The sequence below is a fragment of the Penicillium subrubescens genome (assembly GCF_028828155.1).
Source record: "Penicillium subrubescens strain IBT 31985 chromosome Unknown utg000005l_segment0_segment0, whole genome shotgun sequence".
Classification (NCBI taxonomy): domain Eukaryota; kingdom Fungi; phylum Ascomycota; class Eurotiomycetes; order Eurotiales; family Aspergillaceae; genus Penicillium; species Penicillium subrubescens.
In genome coordinates this window covers 4,757,322-4,777,389 of record NW_026643155.1, presented here as the reverse complement: position 1 = coordinate 4,777,389, position 20,068 = coordinate 4,757,322, and the positions used below count along the sequence as shown (strand labels likewise).

The following is a 20,068-nucleotide window of genomic DNA, read 5'->3' as shown; positions in this document are numbered from 1 at the left end:
GAGGGGCGTGAAGGAATAGCGTCAGTATACAGGTGCTGTTCTTTTTTTGGATGTTGCATTGGATTGGCTTTTTGCTGGCTTGAGCTTGGGTGGATGGACTGGACTGGATTGAATTGTACATCAATGACTATCTACGAAATTTCTAAATGATCAAGAATAATACTCATACACAAAAGCCTTGGATCATGTATTCCTTGCGAGGACGCTGGAAAGTAGAGAAGAGAAATGCGATAGTGTACCGTGAAGTAGACTTGTTGCCAAGAAGCTTGGAAGCTAAAAACGAGAACGAGAACGCCTGTCTTAAAGGATACAAAGGTAGACAGGATGAGATGCTCATGTAGTAGCCATGGCATAGACAGAAGAAGAAGACGACGAAAAGGCAAATGGAAAACAACCGAAACACCCAGAGAAACGAGGCACAAGAAGACCAAAAGTCTATCCATCTTTAATATCCCGTCGCCATCACCCCAAGTCCATGATCCAGCAAGCTACTCGAAGCCACAAAGCTAAACCCACCGAACGGATCCCCCTCACCACCCGTCTGACCTGCAAGACTCGACGAGAACCGCGATTGACTCTGCGCATACAAATCATCAAAACCACCGGTCGTCACCGTCGGACTAAGCGGGATCTGCGTGAAATCAGCCGAGAAGTTCTCAGCCAGGGCAGGATCCGTGACGATCGGCTTAATTGGCGGATCAAGCTCACGCCGCTCAAGAGCCGCCCAGTCAACCTTGCGGAAGAACCGGTGCTTTTTGATTGTCTGCAGGTCCTTGGGCATGTGGTAGCCGAGTCGCTTGGCGGGGTCTTTGCGGAGGAGTCGGATGAGGAGATCCTTTGCGTCTGGGCCGAGGAAGTACGGCAGGACGAGCTTCTGCTTGACGATTTTCTCTTGCAGTTTGGTGTGGTTGTTGGCGCGGAAGGGAGGGGAGCCCGTGAGAAGGTCGAAGCCTAGGGCGCCGAGGGACCACCAGTCGCATGCTTTGCCGTAGGGCTTGCCCTGGATCACTTCGGGGGCCATGTACTCGATCGTGCCCAGGGAGGAGTTGCAGCGGTCATCGTCGCTCAGGGCGATCTTGCTCAGCCCGAAGTCGGTGAGGAGGAGGTGGCCGTGGTGATCGAGCAGACAGTTTTCGGGCTTGAGGTCGCGGTACAGCACGCCGACATTCTGGTGCAGGTGCTCCAGGGCGAGAACCATTTCGGCCATGTAGAATGCCGCGGCGTCTTCTTGGAACATACGTTCCATGGCGAGATGAGTAAACAACTCGCCGCCCTGCGCATATTCCAAGATCAGGTAGAGCTTCTCGTGGTCCTGGAACGCGTAGAACAGCTTTACCACGAACGGATGGCGGCTGACACTCTCCAAGACCATGCGCTCCGTCTTGGTTTGCTCCACTAGTTTCTTGTGCACGGTGATCGAGGCCTTCTTGAACTGCTTCTGGGCGTACAGCTTACCCGTGACAACATGACGGACCAGCAAGACAGTTCCGAACGAACCCTTGCCAAGGCAGAGCAAAGGCTCGAAATCTTCTGCGGTCATCTTGCGACAGAGCTGGCTCCGCAGATCAGCCCCGTTGCCAGCCGCTGCTGGGCCCATGCTGGCTGGTTCCTCGTCCTTCGCGGCATCTGCGCTGACGAAATCATGCTCCAGCGGCACTTCGTAGCTGGTCAAAATCTCGGTCTGATCGCTGTCGGAATACACGCTGGCGTTGCTGGGAGTTCCCGAGCAGAAGCCGCCAGTACCCGCAGTGGGCTTTCCGGAAAGATTCAGCGAATCGAGCTGGAGCTTCAAGGCGCTCACTCCATGACCTGTGTTAGGCTGAGCGCGCGGACTCGCTCCACCCTTAGAGGTCGCCGGACGAGACTCGGCAGCGCGGGAGCTAGTCGTAGAGAAATCGGAGTCCTCGTCTGCAGAGGCCAACGGTGTGAAACCGCGGACCGTCGACAGCGCCGGATCCGCCTGCCCAGCTTGCTTCTTCTTCTTAGCCTTGCGCCGCTGCTTGCCCGACAACAGGTTCGGGTGAAACACCGGTGGCTGCATCATATTGTCCCCGTTGGACATGTAATTGGCAATCTGCTTGCGCGGGGACAGTTGGTCGTCTCCCATGTGGACAGCCGGGGCGCGGTGATTGGCCGGAATGTCGACGGCTGAGGGTTGCGCAAGGTCAGCCTGCGGAGTGAAGACATCTCCAACGGAGATATCATCGGGCGGCGCAGAGGAAGGCATGATGCTTGACTGGTATGGTCACGGCAGTCGGTGGTGTCAAAAAAAAGGTCGGATTTCGAACAAGCCTCAGGGTTTCGTTACCGGTAGAGGCGCCCACGATAGCTGCGGTGCGATGGGCAATTGAGGACACACCAAGTGGTGTTTGTATGGCAAATAGATACTCGAGATGCCTGGAAGGCTGCCACTTTTGTCCAGCACATCCATGTCAGCTTCAATCATTTCATTTTTGCTTGTGATCGCGGATAGGTATGGAGGGGTAAGATAAAGCTTTTGGCTCGCGACTTTTTGCCCCACCAATCGCGGCGAAGATGAGAAAAAATGAACCGCGACCCTTCGGAGTCCGTGGAAGGCAGGAACCAAGACTAACCTCAACGTGATAGCTGAATGGTACAGTCTCTTTCTAGCTGACTCTCAGCCAGCTCGCAATCCCTCGAGTAATTTTACCGTCCGCCCTTCTTCAGGACGGACCTGGGACCCCTAGCCAAATCACTTCGCCAATCGCGAAGTCGAAAGCCAAGGCGGAGGGAGTAAGTTGGGGATATGCAGTCACGGTGAGGTCGTTGGTCGGGGTGCGGTCGCTGGAGATCTCGGGAGTAAGCAAGGGCAGGTTGGCCAGGGAGCTGGTCAAAGAAGGCGAGACGAGCGAGGAGGATGGCGCAGACAGACGCATAGAGAAATCGCGGGGCTGGTCGTGGTTGAGCGGATGATCTAGTTGATCTGGGAGAGGTCAAATTAAGAGGCACAGACTTGGGTGTTCCCTCAGTGAACGATGAGTTGGAAAGGGCAGAAGAACAAAGCTGAAGAAAAGTATCAACCCGGGCGTAAATCCGGGGGCCCTACGTACTAAACCGGATTGGGTGTTCACGTGCAAGGCATGGGCAATCTATGACCGATGAATGGTCTGCTTCCAAGCTGATAGGGAGAAGGGATCCAAAGGAGGAGGAATGTGCTTGGATAACTTCATGAAATAAGTAATCACCTGCTTGTATACTTGACCTTGGTCTTAATTTGTACTAAAGAATGAAGCTGCCCACAACCTCCAATAGGATCAGAGCAGATACTAACAGTATAGGCTGGCCATCCAACCAAATCTGACTGGCTACGACCCGTTCACTTCGAAGTACTCTAAGTAAATAGATTGAATTATACTCGAAACATTATGACTAGTCTTTCCAGGTGGATTTCTGGTTTATACCATCTCAAACAAAAACCTCCATTCCATCCAGAAACTTCGATTCACCGTTCCAATGCGGGAGCACCCGCATTGCAGCATGCACGATCGATCGACCCAGCGCACATCATCATTTGACAGCCTCACCTGCGCGCCACATCGTGGTTCTTGAAGAAGGCTTGGGATCGAGTGATCTCGACACCGGAGCGCTGGACAAATGCCAATGCGCTAGGCTTCTCGACACGAACGGTGACACGTTCATTGCCAAAGTCCACCGTCACGATACGCGCAATGAAGGTGGCCAGTGCTTCGACAGTTTGGAAGGTAGTCTCGTCGACTTTCTGTAATCGAGAAATATTAGATCATAAATCGAGTGCAGGTGATAAGAATATATAATCACTCCAATTGAGCAGGATCTTTATACATACCTCCGCAACAGCCCGCGTCAGAGCCACATACGTATCAACCACAGTCGAACCCCAAGCCAACTGCCCAGGACCCTCAAAGCCCAGCGAAATAATCACAGCCTGCTTCTCAACCCGCTCATGCGAGTTCACACCGAGAATGCAGTAGCAGCGAATACCCTCAATCCGGAACTCCTCCTCCAACACAACGGGACACCGCGACTCCGACTCCAAGGGCTCGTCCGCATCCGCACCATCCTTATACCCCCACACCGTAACACTCCGGTACTTGAGTCCCTCCTCCGCACGCAGAAGCGCCTTGGGCAGATGCAGCCACACCTCACAGCGGCCATACTCCGCCGCAATTGGGGACGAGCGGTTAGGCGCAGGGACGGGAGGCACCGAGGCACCCGAGAAGCTATTCCGCGGGCTCTGGTGGACATGCGCCATACGGCGCACGCCGGCAGCTGTCTCGTCTAGTAGACCCAGGCCGCAGTTCGCTACGATACCGGCCGTGACGCGTGGGTCTTGGCCGACGGCGCTGATTTTCATTTCCTCGCGCTGCGTGCCTTCGACGCTGACCATGTGGTGGTGCGGGTGCTCCGGGGAGGTAGTGTGGTGGGCCATCTCGCGGATGTCAGTCTCCAGACGGCGGAAGAGCTTGCCGTAGTCAAGGGAGAGGGAGACATCGTCTTGTTCTGCAGCGGCGATGGCGGATGAGTAGGATAGCTTCAGGCTTGCGGTGCAGGGCTGTGGCTTATCGGGGCGGTGCCATGGGTCTGGAGCAGCGGGGAGCGGGAGCTCGATGTCGCGGAGACGGACGCTGTCGAGGACAGCTGGGGTTTGGGGGATATGCACGGCGGAACGGGGGGAGGACATCCTGATTGATGGGTTGCGAAGGAGTTCGCTGGTGCTCCGAGAGAACTTAGAAAAGTGGTGGGGGGAGCTTCCTTCAATGCGGGATTAATTTCCGAGAGAGAGATTGAAAGGGGTATGTATGTATAGATCTGTGAAACAATTGATGCACTGTCAAGTAGTCCAATGATTGAATTGAATAGCGACGTCCGTTTCCAGCATTCCTTCTCGACGTTGGAACGATGGAACAGAGTTGGACGATGGCGGGGTGAAAGAATGGGGAGCTCGGAAAGTTTTTTGGGGCGGGGCGTAGATCATGACGGCACGAGATCCCCGCGGGTCCGACTGCTCTTTTAAGAGAGTTCAAGTAGGTATTCGGCGGACGCAACTGACCAGGAACAGAGAACACTGAGCAAAGGATATTGATTCTTTGCTGGGTTAAATCAGTACTCTGGTCATTGAAGATAATCCTTTGAGGCGCAGCACTCATAGACTACGTATCTAACATCAGAACAATCGGTATCATAGACAAGACGTAGATTATTACCACAACAGGCTGGTCTGTACCTATCCCGTCACATCATACCCATCACCGTTATCATCGTAGCTAACTATAGCTGGAAACGCTGTCATCGACTAGGTAAGATGCAAAAAGTCCGTCCACATATTAGAGCATAATTCCCGATCCGTCCTTTGTGTTCCCATGACCGTCGATATCTGTACAGACAAATAAAATCCAATAGAAGCAGAAAAATAAGAATTGAAGCACCAGAAGACCGGGTTTGTATATCAGGGTATTGAAGTTGCAAATGCATTAGTGGCGGCCTGGGGAAAAGAAAGAGGCTCCATCTGCTGGAATGCGTCTTCAATAGTATGGCATCGGACAATTCCCAAAGCTTCGCCGAACCAAGCCCAAAAAAACCCCAGCTCAAGGACAAGGAGTGGGTGTCAGAATGCGAGCTTGTGAGAGATCATTCCAGAAGACAGAGAAGTCCCTGGCCGCGAAAGAACACGCTGAAAACCTCGGCAGACAAAACAAAGCATGGTACCATCATGAAAAAGTGAGAGCACACAATACGATACGGAGCCGCGGGGTATTTGACGGAGAGGAGACAACAGGAAGAAAGGATAAGGCCCTCGCTGGATCCCAAAGATGCATACGAGCTATCACCAAAGAAGACAAGCATGCCATCTACCAGTATCGTGGACGCTCATATGCGACGTAGTCGCTTCGAGGAGGGGAACGAGGACGGCCATACGGCCGCGCCGCTAGATAGGGATCATCGTAGTGGCGCGGCGGGGGTGGAGGGCCTCGGGCATCATAAGGGTCCTCGTAGGGACGACGGGGAGGCGGATAGTCCTCCATCCGGGGTCGTGGGGGCGTGCGGCGTCCATAGCCATCGCGGTCATAGTAGCCTGGGCGCATGGGAGCGGGCGACCGTTCACGATAGTGGTCCCGGGGACTGTATCCACGGGGCGCAGGAAACCTTCGGTCGTATTCATCCATGGGAGGATAGGGCCGGCGTGGAGAGCGAGACCTGTACGGGTCCCGGTAGGGACGGTCTTCATGGCTTTGGATCTGGAGAAAGAGATGAGACGGGGCGTTGGTTCCTGGGGAGCGAGCTACGAGGGCCTGATATGTCCGGGGCTGGAGAGGCTGGGTTTCTTACATCCGCAACGCAGGTTACGCGAGAGCCTTTGAACTCATGCTGGTCCAGCTTTTCCACGGCGGTCTTGAGGTCGTTTGCGGTTTCGAATTCAACAAACCTTGTTCCTTGTCAATTGGGTGGCCATGAGAAGTTAAGAGCCTGGGGTCAATAGCTCGGATTGTAGATGATGAACCTACCCTCTGCCTTGTTCGCGGCCGGTCTCGGAGTAGACCACATCCAGTCCTGACTGGCGGGCAAAGTCTTTCAGGTCCTAAGAAAGGGATTGTGAGTCCAGGTCCGGGAAGATAACGAGAAATGTCCGGTCAAGTCCATGTGGGCAAAGCAGGGAACAGAGTGTGGTGATAGTCTACGTCCAGTCAAGAAGGGGGTTGTGATCCGTCACCGCCTCATTGGAAGGGAATCCTCGTGAGTTGTCAACAAGGGCCACAATTCCACTGCTCGGGCATTTTGGAGCAAAGATTGCGAATGCAAACAGTCCGGCAGGGTATAAGAAACACCAGGGACGGAGTCGTGTCCATATCACCCGAACCGACAAGTGCCAAAGGGTCCGCGGGCTCCAGGAGTCAAAACCAATAATGACCTCGCAGTACGGATCACAGACTCGAAGAGATGGCATGGATGATGCAAAAAAGAGGCAAAAGTCCAGGGCATCCAGGGAGGAATGGGCTTGGGCTGCTAACCTGCCAACTAGTTTCAGGGAGACCGGAGATCTGCATCCGGAACATGGTACGCCGGGGACGAGGAACCGCCGGGCGATCCTGGGGACCAGGAAAGTTCTCCTTGCGTCGAGGACCACGAGCAAACTGCACTGTCAGTCGCTCGCCTTTGAAGTCACTGCCATCTGTAGCCGGGTAGTGAGCAAAAATCCAAGTCGTGAGTGATTGGGGTGATCATAGGTTAACCTAGATAAGTAACACGTACGGAAAGCTAGAACGGGATGGCCCGAAAGTTAGCAGGGCACGGGCACAGATGGTAGGTTCGGTCCGCCTTGATTATCAAAAGCTTCTCGAGGGGGATGAGCGATCAGCTGGTGGGGGACATACCAGGGACAACGTCACGAGCATCCATGGCATCCTCATACTCGATGAAGCCAAAGCCGTTCATCAGCTTGATCTCCGTAATCTTACCGGAGCCATGGGTAGAGAAGTGTTCTTCGATATCCTGTTTGGTGACTACAAGTCATTTGATCGCAGACGCGGTCAGCTGCACGCGCCTTGAAAGAAGGATGTCATATCCATAGTGGCTGAGCTCCCGGGGGATAGAGCTGTTGTTTCCATGCGGCTCAAAATACTCCATAGGAAAGTGGACCGCGCCTCTCTCAGTGGAGGTGAGAGGGAAATCCTTGGAGGGGGACCGGAGTACTCCAGCAGAGGAAAAAGGGAGGCAGAGGAGGGAAAACGTGGTTGCCAGCATACCATTGCGGGGAAGATTCCCGAGATAGAGTCGGGTGGATGAAACCTCGGTCATGGCGGTCAGTCAGGCGATCCTGAGCGCGACAAGAGACAGTGGCCTAATGAGAACCCGAGTAAAAGGTCCCCCGAATCAGGGAAAGACGACGGGCGCTTGAACCCCAGGGTCAGGAAAAGGGGGGGTAGGTTAGGCTGGGTAGGATTAGATTTCGGGCACACACGCTTTTCTAGTGCAGCGCAGGAGAGAGAGGAAGAGAAGAGGGAGATGCAGGAAGTGCAGAAGAGAAAAGAGGAGGACGGGTGGTGGTGGTGAAGAGAAGGAGAAAGTCGAGATGGCGGTGGGCGCAGTTGCGAAACTTTGGCCGCCTCACTTTTTTTTCTGTCCAGTGATCCACGTGGTCCCCCACTGGGAAGAAGAATAAAAAAGAATGTGTTTCACCTGCACAAGTTTTGGTGGTGACTTTCATCAAGAGAATAATAGAATGTGTTTAAACCATATAACAAAGGGGCCAAGTAGATTTTAGTTCAACGCCTATGAGTTTAGTTGATCCGCCTCGTGGACCTCCACTCTATTCCACGGTTCACAAAAAACGCCCCCCGTTTTGCCACGACCAGACAATAAAGTACGGAGTACATACAAGGTAGTATGTAGTAGTACGTACAGTAGCTGCACTGTACTTTTGTCCTCGACACTCAGACATTGAAACAAAAAGGGAATATAATAGAAAATAACAACGCTCTGTCTTTTTGGTATTCTCGCATATATACATACAATACAGGCGATCGAGGTCTCGCTAACTTACTCAAACAACCCTGAAAACTCCATTCTTAAAACCTCAAAGAAAAAGAGTCCTCAAGTCATGATGTACTTGGGGCCCTCTCCACCCTGGGGAGTCTGCCAGTTGATATCCTGAGTAGGCACCTTGATATCACAGGTCTTGCAGTGAATGCAGCTAGAAGAAAAACAGTCAGCATCATGCATCATACGCCAATCCACGGTAGATATCCTCGGCCCATCGGGGACGGACAAGCGGAAACTTACTTTTGCGCATTGATCTGGAACCGAACCCCATGCTGCTTGCTGGGATCCTCGACATACTCGTACACACCGGCCGGACAGAACCGGTTCTCCACACCCTTATACACAGGCCAGGCCAGGTCCTTGTGCGCCTCCCAGTCCTTCACCTGGAGGTGGACCGGCTGGTCCTCCTCGTGATTGGTACCCGTGCGGCTCACACTGGTCAAGATGTCGAAGGTGATCTCACCATCGGGCTTGGGGTACTCGATCTTGTTGTACTGCGAGGCCGGCTTGGTAGCGGCGGCATCCGTACCGTGGTGGCTGAGAGTCCAGGGCACACGGCCGCGGAAGATCATAGCTTCCAATCCAGAGTAGAGCAGGCCACCCCAGAAGCCGAGCCAGCTGTTGAACGACGGGCGGATGTTGCGCACCTCGTACAGCTCCTTCCAGATAGACGATGTCCGCAGAGCCTTCTCATAGTCGAATAGGAACACCGTGCCCTCGTTCTCACTTTGCAGGGCGGAGTAGGTAGCCTCGGCGGCCAGCATACCCGACTTCATGGCAGTGTGAGTACCCTTAATCTTAGGAACGTTCAGGAAGCCAGCCGTGTCACCGATCAGCGCACCACCGGGGAAGGCGCACTTGGGGATGGACTGGAAACCACCCTCATTCAGGGCACGAGCACCGTAGGAGATACACTTGCCGCCCTCCAGCACTTCCCGGAACATGGGGTGCTGCTTCATCTTCTGGAATTCTCCGTACGGTGAAAGCCACGGGTTGGGGTAGTCCAGTCCGACCACCAGACCAATGCTGACCATGTTGTCGCCAAAGTGGTACATCCAAGCACCACCATAGGTATCCTTGGGTAGCGGGTAGCCCATGGAGTGAGTGATCTCACCCGACTTGAACTTCTCCGGCTGGATCTCCCAAATCTCCTTGATACCCAGACCGTACGTCTGGGGCTGGCTGTCCCGACGCAGATCGAACTTCTTGATCACCTGCTTGGTCAAGCTACCGTGACATCCCTCGCCAAGGAGGGTAACGCGGGCGTGGAACTCCATGCCGCGCTCAAAAGTATCCTTTGGCTGACCATCCCGACCAATTCCGAGATCATTGGTGGCAACGCCCTTCACCGAGCCATCAGTGTTGTAGACGACCTCGCTGGCGGCAAATCCGGGGTAAATCTCCACACCAAGCTCTTCCGCACGTTCACCCAACCACTTGGTCAACTCGTTCAAACTGATAATATAGTTGCCGTGGTTGTGCATCTGCGGCGGGGTAGGGAGAGGAAAAGACGAGTTCTTAGTGAGGTAGCGCATCTTGTCACCCTTGGCGGGAGTCGCACCCTCGAAGCGGGAGGGGTTGTCCTCTGACAGCCAGTCAGGGAAAAGCTCGTTCATCGCGGTCGGTTCGAGAACATTGCCAGAAACGATATGAGCACCAAGCTCGCCAGCCTTCTCCAGCAAAATTACCCGGAATTCATCATTGCCAGCGTCATTGGCAAGCTGCTTCAACCGAATGGCGGCGGCGAGACCAGCGGGGCCTAGATTTATCGAAAAGCTTCGTTTAGCCGAGAATAGTCTACAGAGAGGAGGAATCAAACGCCGGAGTATTGCAAAGACATACCACCACCGACAATGCAGACATCCACCTCATCGGACTCTCGTTCGATGGACTGGGGGTCAAAGGTTCCCTCCTCGTCGGCCGACCGGCGTGTTACTGACTGCGAAAAGGCGCGGGTCTGAGTAGGCAGGAGGAATGGTACAGAGCGGCGGGCGAACTGTCGACGGGAGGTCGCAAAGGAAGTGGCAGGCGAGCAAATGGGGACGGTGAGCGCGGGGGTAGCTCGTGCGAGTCGGGAGGAGGAGCATCGCATCTCTCGCCTCAACAGAGGTAGAACAACACCTTTTGACGCCATCGTGGGCGCAAGATGTGTAGGTGTGGAGAGAAAGCGGAGGAGGCGATTGCGGACAAGTATCGTGACTACCGAGCAACAATGGACATGGCCAATTCGAGGGTTTCGAGATGTATGTCGAAGAAGGTTGATTGTGAGGGGGTCCTTTTCGACGGTTTCGACGTTTCAACGTTTGGGCCTTGAATAGCCGAAGGCTGTCGGCGAGCGCGGCCGAACTTTTTGCTGTACTCAAAACGCCGAAAACTGCCTACCCGAGGCTCAGCGCCCGCCAGTCCACCAATCAGAGTGCTGGTGATGGGAATCAAAGATTACTGTGTGGGTCACCGACCGCCGGGGGTCTTCGGAGATTCACCATGGCTCCCCTAGAGTGGGCTATTAAAGTAGGCTGTTGAAGAACAAGACTGATGAGGAGGTATACAATAAGAAATCATATTGTTCTATAGCCTATTCAAGTCGATCCAGAGTACACAGACAGCAAGTCAGGTGATACCACCAAATGTGATCTTTCAACCGAGTCTCAATCACGTGGATCACATGCAAAAGTGAATTTACAGTTTGACACAATCTTGACATCATCATCGATCCTGGAGATGATCAAGAGGGACAAGCTAACGATTTAGCTCTTGATAGTACGGAGTAAAATATACAGAGTACTCTGTATGGCACAAGTGTTGAGTATGTGTAAAGTAGCCTCGTACTTTTGTCCAGAGAGAGCGATCTGCACACGGTCAGCTCTCCCCATGCTAAGCAATCACACCTCCAGCCCAAGTTCAGTCATCACACCGCTCCTGCCTCCAGGATCTTCGAGTCTGATTGATTATTAGCGGCAGTACGCATTTACAGGATAGAGTAGTTGTATTGACGGATTCAGCATGAATACCGGGAGTTTGCAGGAATGTGACGATGGCAGTGCCGGGTATGGTATTCAGCATACCGAGCTCATGGAAAATGCTGGCTCGAAAAGATGCGTATGTAGTACTGCGTACTCTGTACATTACAATATACAGTATGAATGTATGGAGTGTCCTCCAAAGCCGTGGCTGAACCCCTCTTACGGTCTTACCCTATGAGGAGAACGCGAGGTCCAAAAAGTGACAGCCTGGAGAAAGTAGCGATCATCAACCCGCATGCCGTGAGATTCATCGTTGTCTTGGCGGGCGGGTGGATCAGATCCGCGAGTTCGACCGGTCGACCGGTCGAACCCAAAATCTGCGCTCTCTCTCCCCAAACGGCCACCTGTCCTCATCGCTTGGAATTCCAACGCAACAAGACGTCCAGGTTACGACTCATGGACGACAGCAGGATCGACTTGTTGGGTGCTGACTTCCAGGTCATGTGGGCGTGAGTCATTCGCAACCGACCAGTATGATCGATGGTCGAAATAACCAGGATGTCCTGTTTGTTGGCGCTTCACAAACGCCTCTCCAGACATGGTGGAGTAGGGGGGAAGAGGAAAGAAAGACGGGAGCCCCGAACAATTTTTGTTCAGTTGCCATCGCTTAAAGCAGCGAGAGGATAGCGCGTCGTCCAGGGAGCAGCCACGGAGCGGCGAGGGCGGTGATTGGGTTACGGGAAGCAGGATGGAACGGATCCGACTATCAGCTGCAGGAGGCCCGCGGACTGGACGCCCAATAGCCACGCCCATAGCACCATGGCACTGCGGTGGATAAAAGAAAGTCAACGAGGGTAAAAGAGGAAGAACGCAAGGGCGGCGTGGCCATTCAGGGGGCCAGGATGAGGCGTAGTGGGCCCTTATCGACAAATCATTCGCCTCGATAGCAGGTGTCGTGTCTGATTGGACTCATCAAACAGTCTCAGAGCCGCTAGCGGCCCCCTGGTGGAGTTGGGTGGGAGTTAGTGGCTGTGGAGTGAACGCTGAGTGGCTCTGAGTGGCCATGGGTGGAAATGGGTGGAACAGGGAGAAGGGCACCTCTCGCTGCTTTTGCCGCCACCCAAGCGGGCCCAGCCTCCCCTGACGCGGGCAGTGAGTCAGCACTATATAAAGGCCCAACCTCCCACGCCCGCGCCCTCCTGGGAATTTTGGGATTTCTGTCTCGGTCTTGGCATCCGCTGCAAATCTATACGCTTCCCTTCCCCCTCCCTCCGACTAATCTTGACTCCTTTTGAGTTCTCTCAAGGATTCATCTCTCTTCGGGAAGCTCCTCTATCCTTTTTTTATTTTTTCCTGTTTCTTTCGGAACGGAAAAATAAAAAAGAGAATCAAAAAAGAGGTCGCAATCACAGCAGTACCATCAGGTTCTCTCCCAGTTTCCATACTCGGGCTTACCTAATCTGGAAGCTTGTTCTCCTGCTCATCCCTCAGGGTCTTGCTCCACCACTCTCATTTCAGATCACTGCACAAGTTAGACACAAAATCCCATTTCAAAAAAAGCACAGGATCGAAAAAAGAGAAAACAAAGAAACACTCGCAAAAAACAAAAAAAGTGATTTTTTTTCTTGCCCGTCTTCTGTCATAACCCACTTCGGAGATCTTGACCCAGAAAACACTTCAGTGTGCTTTTCTTGATTCGTGTCTATCATCGAACGACTCCTGGTCGATCTTGATTGCGTGTTACTATCATCTCACCTCTCGATCGCACCGCATCTGTCTTGTAGGGGGATACATTCACTTGTCCATCTCCCACTTGTCTTTGGTAAGTCTTTTGATGCTCCTTCACGTGATCTGTATTCTGCCCCTTGCGACCGCCTACTCGACTCGGTACTCGATTGCTACTATTTAATCCTCATCTCGCCACCGTCGCTAACCTTCCCCTCTTTTCTCCCCTTCGCAGCCGTGAACTCTTCCTTTCAACCCCGCATTTGATTCCATCGTTGATCCCTGTGATCTCGAAGGATCATCACCATGGATTCGCTCACGACCCACCCGTCGAATGCGCAACAGGCTCGTGCCTTCACCTCGCCTTCCTCGCTCTCATTCCCAGGCGGTGCTGGTGATCTCACCCCGCCCTCGTCCGAGAAGGAGGCCCAGGTCGCCACCGGTCAACTCCCAGCTGGAGGAAATGCCACTGATGGCAACGGGGTGACGCCCGCTACTCCGGCTGCGACCCCTGGCGCTGCCACCCAAAACAACCCCAGTGGCATTGTGCCCACTTTGCAGTGAGTATCACCCATGTTTGTTTTTCAAAGCCCTGTGTCTCTTTGTGTCCCCACCCCAAAGAAACCATCGGCTGAGACTTTTTCTCCCCCTGAAAAGGAACATCGTGGCTACGGTCAACCTGGACTGCCGTCTTGACTTGAAGACCATTGCGCTGCACGCGCGTAATGCCGAGTACAATCCAAAGGTATATTCCACACCTTCCCTGAGATTGTTCCATGCATTCAGGGTACAGTGTGGCTGAACTGGTTTCTCTTGTTTTTTTGCAAATAGCGTTTCGCCGCCGTCATCATGCGTATCCGTGAGCCCAAGACCACCGCTCTGATCTTCGCCTCTGGCAAGATGGTCGTCACTGGTGCCAAGTCGGAGGATGACTCCAAGCTGGCTTCCCGCAAGTACGCGCGTATCATCCAGAAGCTTGGTTTCAATGCCAAGTTCACGGACTTCAAGATCCAAAACATCGTTGGCTCCTGCGATATCAAGTTCCCCATCCGTCTGGAAGGTCTGGCCTCTCGTCACCACCATTTCAGCTCCTACGAGCCTGAACTCTTCCCTGGTCTGATCTACCGCATGATGAAGCCCAAGATTGTGCTCTTGATTTTCGTCAGTGGTAAGATCGTCTTGACTGGCGCCAAAGTGCGCGAGGAGATCTATTCGGCTTTCGAGCTGATCTATCCTGTGCTCTCTGGTAAGTTTGCATTCACCTGTGCTCTCACGGCAAGTTCCACCTTGGCTATACTGGATCACTAACATAGACTTGTACAGATTTCCGCAAGGTCTAAAGAGGCTGTTTACACCACCAGGAAGATCGTCACTGCTCTTCACATTCAACCATCTTTGTATTAACACTTCCCCACTTTTTTTCTTTCACCCCCCTCTTACGCGACGGTCCAACCTTGCATGCCAACAAACAGCACAGAGTACCGTCTGTTGCTTGCACCAGGTTACCTCGCATTTGCTTTTTCCTTTTGGAGTTGTGGCTCCCCTCACGATTTCTCATGCAAGCATTGTTTGGCGTTTTAGCGATTCGGGGTGATCACTGGTTTTGTTTTTATCATCTTCGACTGCCTTTTACAATTAGATTGCTGCACACCGCAGTCGAGGCGGTTCTGTGCGCTGGTCGAATGGCTGCCTCTTAATCCTGTTTTCTTTTCTCTGCGCTCTGGACATACCTGCGATAGGGCGACCTATCGTAGGCCCAAAAAATGGTGAGAGGCTCCCTAGACATCGTCGTTGCTTTATGCTGGTAGATGATGGGAGATTGAGAGCGGCTTTGTTTTTTGTTCGCCGCAGTGCTTCCGTTATCAAAAATGGAAATTGTTGGATTAAACTTGTTTCCTTGTAGATGTAGTGTCTATTGTTGTCCTTTGTAGCTCATCTTTGTTATTGACTTCGCAGTCTGCTGTATGTTCAATGCTCTATACATCCATATGTTCCGCTCCATACTATATACACCTCATACTCACAACCTCTTCCGTTCCCCACGCAACCAACGTCCATCTACAAAACACCCTTCCTAGCAGCCTTCCTCGTCCAAGCCAACTCATCCTTCAAAATTGAGTTTCTGGCTCCAGACCGACTACCATCACCATCGAAAATATCATCAGTAGCCGCACCAGGTGCCACTACCTCATTCCATGTCCACAGATCCCGGAACTCAGGTTCCAGTGTGCCCTCCAACGCATCAACCACCTTGTCACCAATGACAGGGAAGAACTTGTAGGCGTGTCCACTGCCACCCGTGGCGAGGAAGAGGCCCTCGTATTCGGGGTGATAGGAGACGATAAAGTCGCCGTTGGGGCTGGATGGGGTTTTTAGTTGTGGTACTTGAGGGGAGTGAAATACCTCGTTTCAAATGGCAGGAGGATGGTAGCAGGTACTTACGTGTCGGTGTACCAGCAGATACGAGTCCCGGCAAATGGCCGATTGACGAACCGCGGAAGCAGCTGTCTCAGCGCCTCTCGGAACGCTTCCTCTCCCTCCAGGGGAACGGGGACGCCTGTCTCGGGCAGACTGACCTGCATTGTCTGGCCCGATGCATTCGCACCAGGGACAGGCACCGTGGTGGGATTGCGATACCCGTACGCATGGCGGGCAATCTTGAGTAGGTTATCCCGCGGCGGAATAATGAAGATACCCGTCGCAAAGTTCAAGATAGTCGGCAGATTCTCCAGTTCCTTCTGCTCAGCATCTGAGATCTTGATATACGCAATGGCCTGGCCCGTAGCCACGGCTTTGCCTCGCAAATCCACCAGCTTGCCCGTCCACGCCCCAGTCGCAAGAATCACCAAGTCCGCCTCCAGCGTTTCCCCACCCACAAGCACCACGCCCGTCGCCTTGGGCTTCGACTTCGATTTCGACTCCTCAAATATAACCTTCTCCACCTCAGCAGTCTTAAACTCAACCTTCCCATCTGCATCAAGCAACCCCTTCGCAAACCGCACACCAGCCGCCGCATCACTCCATCCAGATCCCCAATTCACATAACCACCCGCAACATCCAGCTCCTCCCCATACGGCGGGACAACACTCAAGACATCCTTCTGAGTAGGTAGGAAGACTACCTTATCGCCCTCAATGGCCCGCACGTTGGCGTAACTCTTGCGCGCATACTCCTGCGCACTTGCGCTGTCGCCGGGGTACACTAGCAACAGACCATTCTGCGTGTAGCGGCCCTCGGCGCCCCAAGCGGTCGAGCGCCAGCGCTGGATAGCGTCGTTTGCGAGACGGCTGTATGCGGCATTGGCATAGTCGGCGCGGACAATGCGTGATGTGTCCACGGACGAGCCGTGTGGGTTGGGGATGGGCGCTGATTCTACCAGGGTGATTTGCGAATTGGGGTGGCGCTCGCGGAGGGACAAGGCCGTAGATACTATGGGGTTTAGTCAGTGAGTATCCTAGGTTTTTTCTGACAGGCTGACTTTGGATTTTCATTCTGCGTCGAGGTTTTGGGGAAGTGTTGGTGGCATCGGTCGTGTGCCGATATGCCATTGACCATTGTAGAGAGTGTGTTTGTAGGAAAGTGGTTTGTTTGACTTACAGCCAAAGACACCTCCTCCAACAATCAAAATCTTCGGCGGCAGTGCCATTGTAAGGAGGAAAGTGTTAAAGAAATTGACACTGTACAGGTTCGTGCGGGGGAGAAAAAGAGGCGGAAGTGTGGTTTCGGGGAAAGTGGAAATTGATAGCCCGATAACGGAGTTGCCCCGGGTTTTTCAGGTCGGCTTCCGCTGCCGAGTTCTCCATTCGACATCCCGACGTTGTCGCAGGGCGTCCATATAACCGGAAGTCTGGCTTTTTACGAAGTACGGGTTGTGTATAGAGATCGAAAAGTACACTCAAGATCATCCCACTCTGCTCACATATCTCCTCACTCGCGTGTCTTTTCGCGCAGACTTGAAATTTTCGACCGCGCATCTCAACACGTCCTCGACGGCGGCTTTCAGTATCTACAAAAGACTATCAGATAAGCCAGATTGTCTGTATCAATTCCTTGCTCTTCGGGGGACTCGATCAGGGATCCGGGCCTTGTGGCTCCCCACCAGCAACAGCCACAATGAGCGCGCCCCGTGTAGGCCGCGCCTCTCTACAGGCCAAATTGCACATCACCACCCTTTCCAGAGGCATAAAAAGCAAAGCGCGTCGACCAGCACAGTCAACGTATGTTTCCAACACTAAATACTTCAATTCAACCTCCAGACCAGCAACTAACTACCTCCCCAGCACCAAAACCAGCCAACCACAGAGGCAGACACCTCCTAAATCCGAACTCCAGCGCTTCCAAGGACGCATACGCACCGAGCAGGAAGCCACCCAGAAAAAGACCTATCATGGCATCTCACCACGCGTGCTCACCTTTCTGGGTATCACAGCCCTAACCATCAGCACGTACACGGGCTACCTGTACGCGTCGTACACGCGCGAAGTCAGCAAAGCGCAATCCCTCGACGTCCCCACAGACGTCTCGGATCGGTACAATTCTACGGCGCCCACTTTCGACGCGGAGGTTGAATTGTCTGAGAAGGCTATGCGCATGGGAACCAAGCGCGCTGAGCTTGTCCGTATGGCGCGCGGCGATGTGCTGGAGGTTAGCTGTGGTACGGGCCGGAATTTGGAGTACTACGAGCTCGGTGAGCGGCGCGGAGTGGACTCGGAGGGAAAGGGAGTGATTAAGGGATGTCGAACGCTGACTCTGGTGGATTTGAGTCCGCAAATGGTAGCGATCACAGAGGAGAAGTTCCGTCAGTTGAGGCCAGAGTTTACACGGGTGCTATTCCGTGCACAGAATGCGGCAACGGTTCCCGTTGAAAAGCCCCTTGTGACGAAAACTAGTGATGTCGATACTCAAGGAGCCCGAGAAGATCGGTACTACGATACCATCGTGCAGACTATGGGATTATGCTCGATGCCGGACCCCGTGGCGACGCTGCAGCATTTGGGTTCGATTACTGAGCCTAACCGGGGTCGCATCTTGCTTCTCGAGCATGGCCGGTCGTATTATGGCTGGTTGAATCGGATTTTGGATAATCTGGCGCCGGCACATGCGGACCGGCATGGGTGTTGGTGGAATCGGGATATTGGGGCTATTGTGAAGGAGAGTGGGTTGGAGATTGTGGAGGAGAAGCGGTGGCATTTTGGGACGACTTGGAAGTATGTTCTACGGCCGAGGCAAGAGGGAGATAAGAAGGCTTGATTTTACAGGAGGGTTAGCGGTTGGTAGCTGTTATGGGCAGCTCTGATGTTGTAAGGTCTGTGGTTGTATATATTTTGAGGAATCTGTAAGAATATATCGTGGGATGTTCTACTCAATACAACCCTCCAAACCCCTTTTAACCCACCTGAGTACGTCTCTCTAAGTAGCCATATTCTAACATAAAAGTGGACAATTATGATCACCACAAATTTAATGTACCACATAGATGGCTCAATATTATTTGGTTGGCTACTTTGTCCAATCTCGATGTTCAGTTTCACCATCGATACCACACGTCGCAGACTGATGAATGCGGGCCCAAACACCCACTGAAACCACCTATGAGAATGCACTAGTCCGATCGGCGCCCCCCAAGTCCGTCTTAGAATGCATGGAACACACAAACCCAAGGAGTCTCATGTGAAGCAGAGCAATCTAGAAACCAGGCATACTCCAACGGGACTCCAGGAGTAACGTGGGAGTGGGATTAAGTCTAAGTCTAATACACACGATACCAAACTCGGTCATCCGAGCCGACCGACCAAGTTTCCACTCCACATCCATGTGCTAACACATGTGCCAACAAACAAGGATGTCAAACTAGGCAACCCGACCAACGACCAATATATACTCGGCTAAATCCAATAAAGAATAGATATACACATATCAGCCTCGCTAACACCAAGACAAGGAGAGTGACTTGCCATATCTATTCGGCCCAGCCTACTCGCAATGTAAACGACGGCGTCGGGCGGAGAACGCGGCCTTCCAATCTAAATCGATAGCGATATGCAGGTCGCAGATCTCTGCAGGGGTGTAAATACAGGATTTGGATGTCTTGGATCTGTCTGGCTTTGTTGGATTGACTTAAATGACACCTCTCTCGTTTCTGAGGGCGATTTTGTACATAACGCGGGGTTGTGTTGAGACAGGTATGTAAGGATTGGCTTGGTTAATTACTCGGAGGGTAGGCACTGTAGCTGATGCATAGTAGTGTCCCGACGAAAGTGAAATGGAAGTGTTGTAAAACTCTATGTTTGTATGATGATATTCAAGTTAAGATCTGATACCGTTATTGGATTTGTCCATGGGTAAACATACTAGATCCACTGTATCGAATACCCCTCCGACTAGACTAGGCAAGAGCGAGTCTAGCGACTGACTGATGACCTGTTTCTTGGAAGCAACTGCACCTATTCCGCAACCTTGAAGCCGGATAGACTTCCACGAAAGTCAATGCCGTAGGAAGCTAACTAATCCTGTAAATGTCCCACAGTCTTGGAAGTTGGAGGTGTCTGAGCGCAATCGCACAGACAGACTGAGCAGGCTGAGTGGCTGGAGCAGACAACCTCACATATATTTGTGGAGATGCGGAGAATTACTGTATCTACCTGGTGCATGATGTAAGTACCAGACAAGGCTGGAGTCAATTTGATTTTACTTGCTATCTTACTCTCTCCATAGTGTACAGAAAGTAGTACTTTTGTATCTATATGCCCTGAATCCAGGTCCAACATTTTACAGTACATACAGTTGTAGATCAGATAAAGTCCGCTTCCATGCGACCGACGCATGCAAACAATGAATTGAG

The 20,068-nt window shown here is 52.7% G+C and overlaps 9 protein-coding genes across 9 annotated transcripts; 3 read left to right on the top strand and 6 right to left on the bottom strand.

Annotated features, from left to right (window-relative positions):
• Positions 1-445: 445 nt before the first annotated feature.
• On the bottom strand, positions 446-2,227 carry N7473_008256 (AGC family serine/threonine-protein kinase; the record flags this gene model as incomplete). The annotated part of the gene is made up of 1 exon (XM_057154196.1): positions 446-2,227. The coding sequence occupies one exon, from the start codon at positions 2,225-2,227 to the stop codon at positions 446-448; it is 1,782 nt and encodes a 593-aa protein (XP_057008534.1).
• A 457-nt stretch (positions 2,228-2,684) lies between these two features.
• N7473_008255 (uncharacterized protein) lies at positions 2,685-2,897 on the bottom strand (the record flags this gene model as incomplete). The annotated part of the gene is made up of 1 exon (XM_057154195.1): positions 2,685-2,897. One exon carries the CDS (start codon positions 2,895-2,897, stop codon positions 2,685-2,687), a length of 213 nt encoding a protein of 70 aa, XP_057008533.1.
• A 644-nt stretch (positions 2,898-3,541) lies between these two features.
• Positions 3,542-4,681, bottom strand: N7473_008254 (dihydroneopterin aldolase family protein; the record flags this gene model as incomplete). Its single annotated transcript, XM_057154194.1, has 2 exons — positions 3,542-3,739; positions 3,827-4,681. 2 exons carry the CDS (start codon positions 4,679-4,681, stop codon positions 3,542-3,544), a joined length of 1,053 nt encoding a protein of 350 aa, XP_057008532.1.
• Positions 4,682-5,849: 1,168 nt separating this feature from the next.
• N7473_008253 (uncharacterized protein) lies at positions 5,850-7,794 on the bottom strand (the record flags this gene model as incomplete). The annotated part of the gene is made up of 6 exons (XM_057154193.1): positions 5,850-6,236; positions 6,328-6,424; positions 6,504-6,577; positions 7,008-7,168; positions 7,371-7,499; positions 7,743-7,794. 6 exons carry the CDS (start codon positions 7,792-7,794, stop codon positions 5,850-5,852), a joined length of 900 nt encoding a protein of 299 aa, XP_057008531.1.
• Positions 7,795-8,589: 795 nt separating this feature from the next.
• N7473_008252 (electron-transferring-flavoprotein dehydrogenase) lies at positions 8,590-10,672 on the bottom strand (the record flags this gene model as incomplete). Its single annotated transcript, XM_057154192.1, has 3 exons — positions 8,590-8,689; positions 8,779-10,297; positions 10,381-10,672. The coding sequence occupies 3 exons, from the start codon at positions 10,670-10,672 to the stop codon at positions 8,590-8,592; spliced, it is 1,911 nt and encodes a 636-aa protein (XP_057008530.1).
• A 350-nt stretch (positions 10,673-11,022) lies between these two features.
• Positions 11,023-11,289, top strand: N7473_008251 (uncharacterized protein; the record flags this gene model as incomplete). The annotated part of the gene is made up of 2 exons (XM_057154191.1): positions 11,023-11,049; positions 11,113-11,289. 2 exons carry the CDS (start codon positions 11,023-11,025, stop codon positions 11,287-11,289), a joined length of 204 nt encoding a protein of 67 aa, XP_057008529.1.
• Positions 11,290-12,713: 1,424 nt separating this feature from the next.
• On the top strand, positions 12,714-15,115 carry N7473_008250 (TBP family protein). Its single transcript, XM_057154190.1, has 5 exons — positions 12,714-13,323; positions 13,462-13,786; positions 13,884-13,971; positions 14,058-14,472; positions 14,550-15,115. The coding sequence occupies exons 2-5, from the start codon at positions 13,533-13,535 to the stop codon at positions 14,564-14,566; spliced, it is 774 nt and encodes a 257-aa protein (XP_057008528.1). The 5' UTR covers positions 12,714-13,323; positions 13,462-13,532; the 3' UTR covers positions 14,567-15,115.
• Positions 15,116-15,284: 169 nt separating this feature from the next.
• N7473_008249 (NAD(P)/FAD-dependent oxidoreductase) lies at positions 15,285-16,873 on the bottom strand (the record flags this gene model as incomplete). Its single annotated transcript, XM_057154189.1, has 3 exons — positions 15,285-15,585; positions 15,669-16,656; positions 16,825-16,873. 3 exons carry the CDS (start codon positions 16,871-16,873, stop codon positions 15,285-15,287), a joined length of 1,338 nt encoding a protein of 445 aa, XP_057008527.1.
• Positions 16,874-17,340: 467 nt separating this feature from the next.
• N7473_008248 (class I SAM-dependent methyltransferase) lies at positions 17,341-18,477 on the top strand (the record flags this gene model as incomplete). The annotated part of the gene is made up of 2 exons (XM_057154188.1): positions 17,341-17,444; positions 17,508-18,477. The coding sequence occupies 2 exons, from the start codon at positions 17,341-17,343 to the stop codon at positions 18,475-18,477; spliced, it is 1,074 nt and encodes a 357-aa protein (XP_057008526.1).
• Between the last annotated feature and the right edge of the window lie 1,591 nt (positions 18,478-20,068).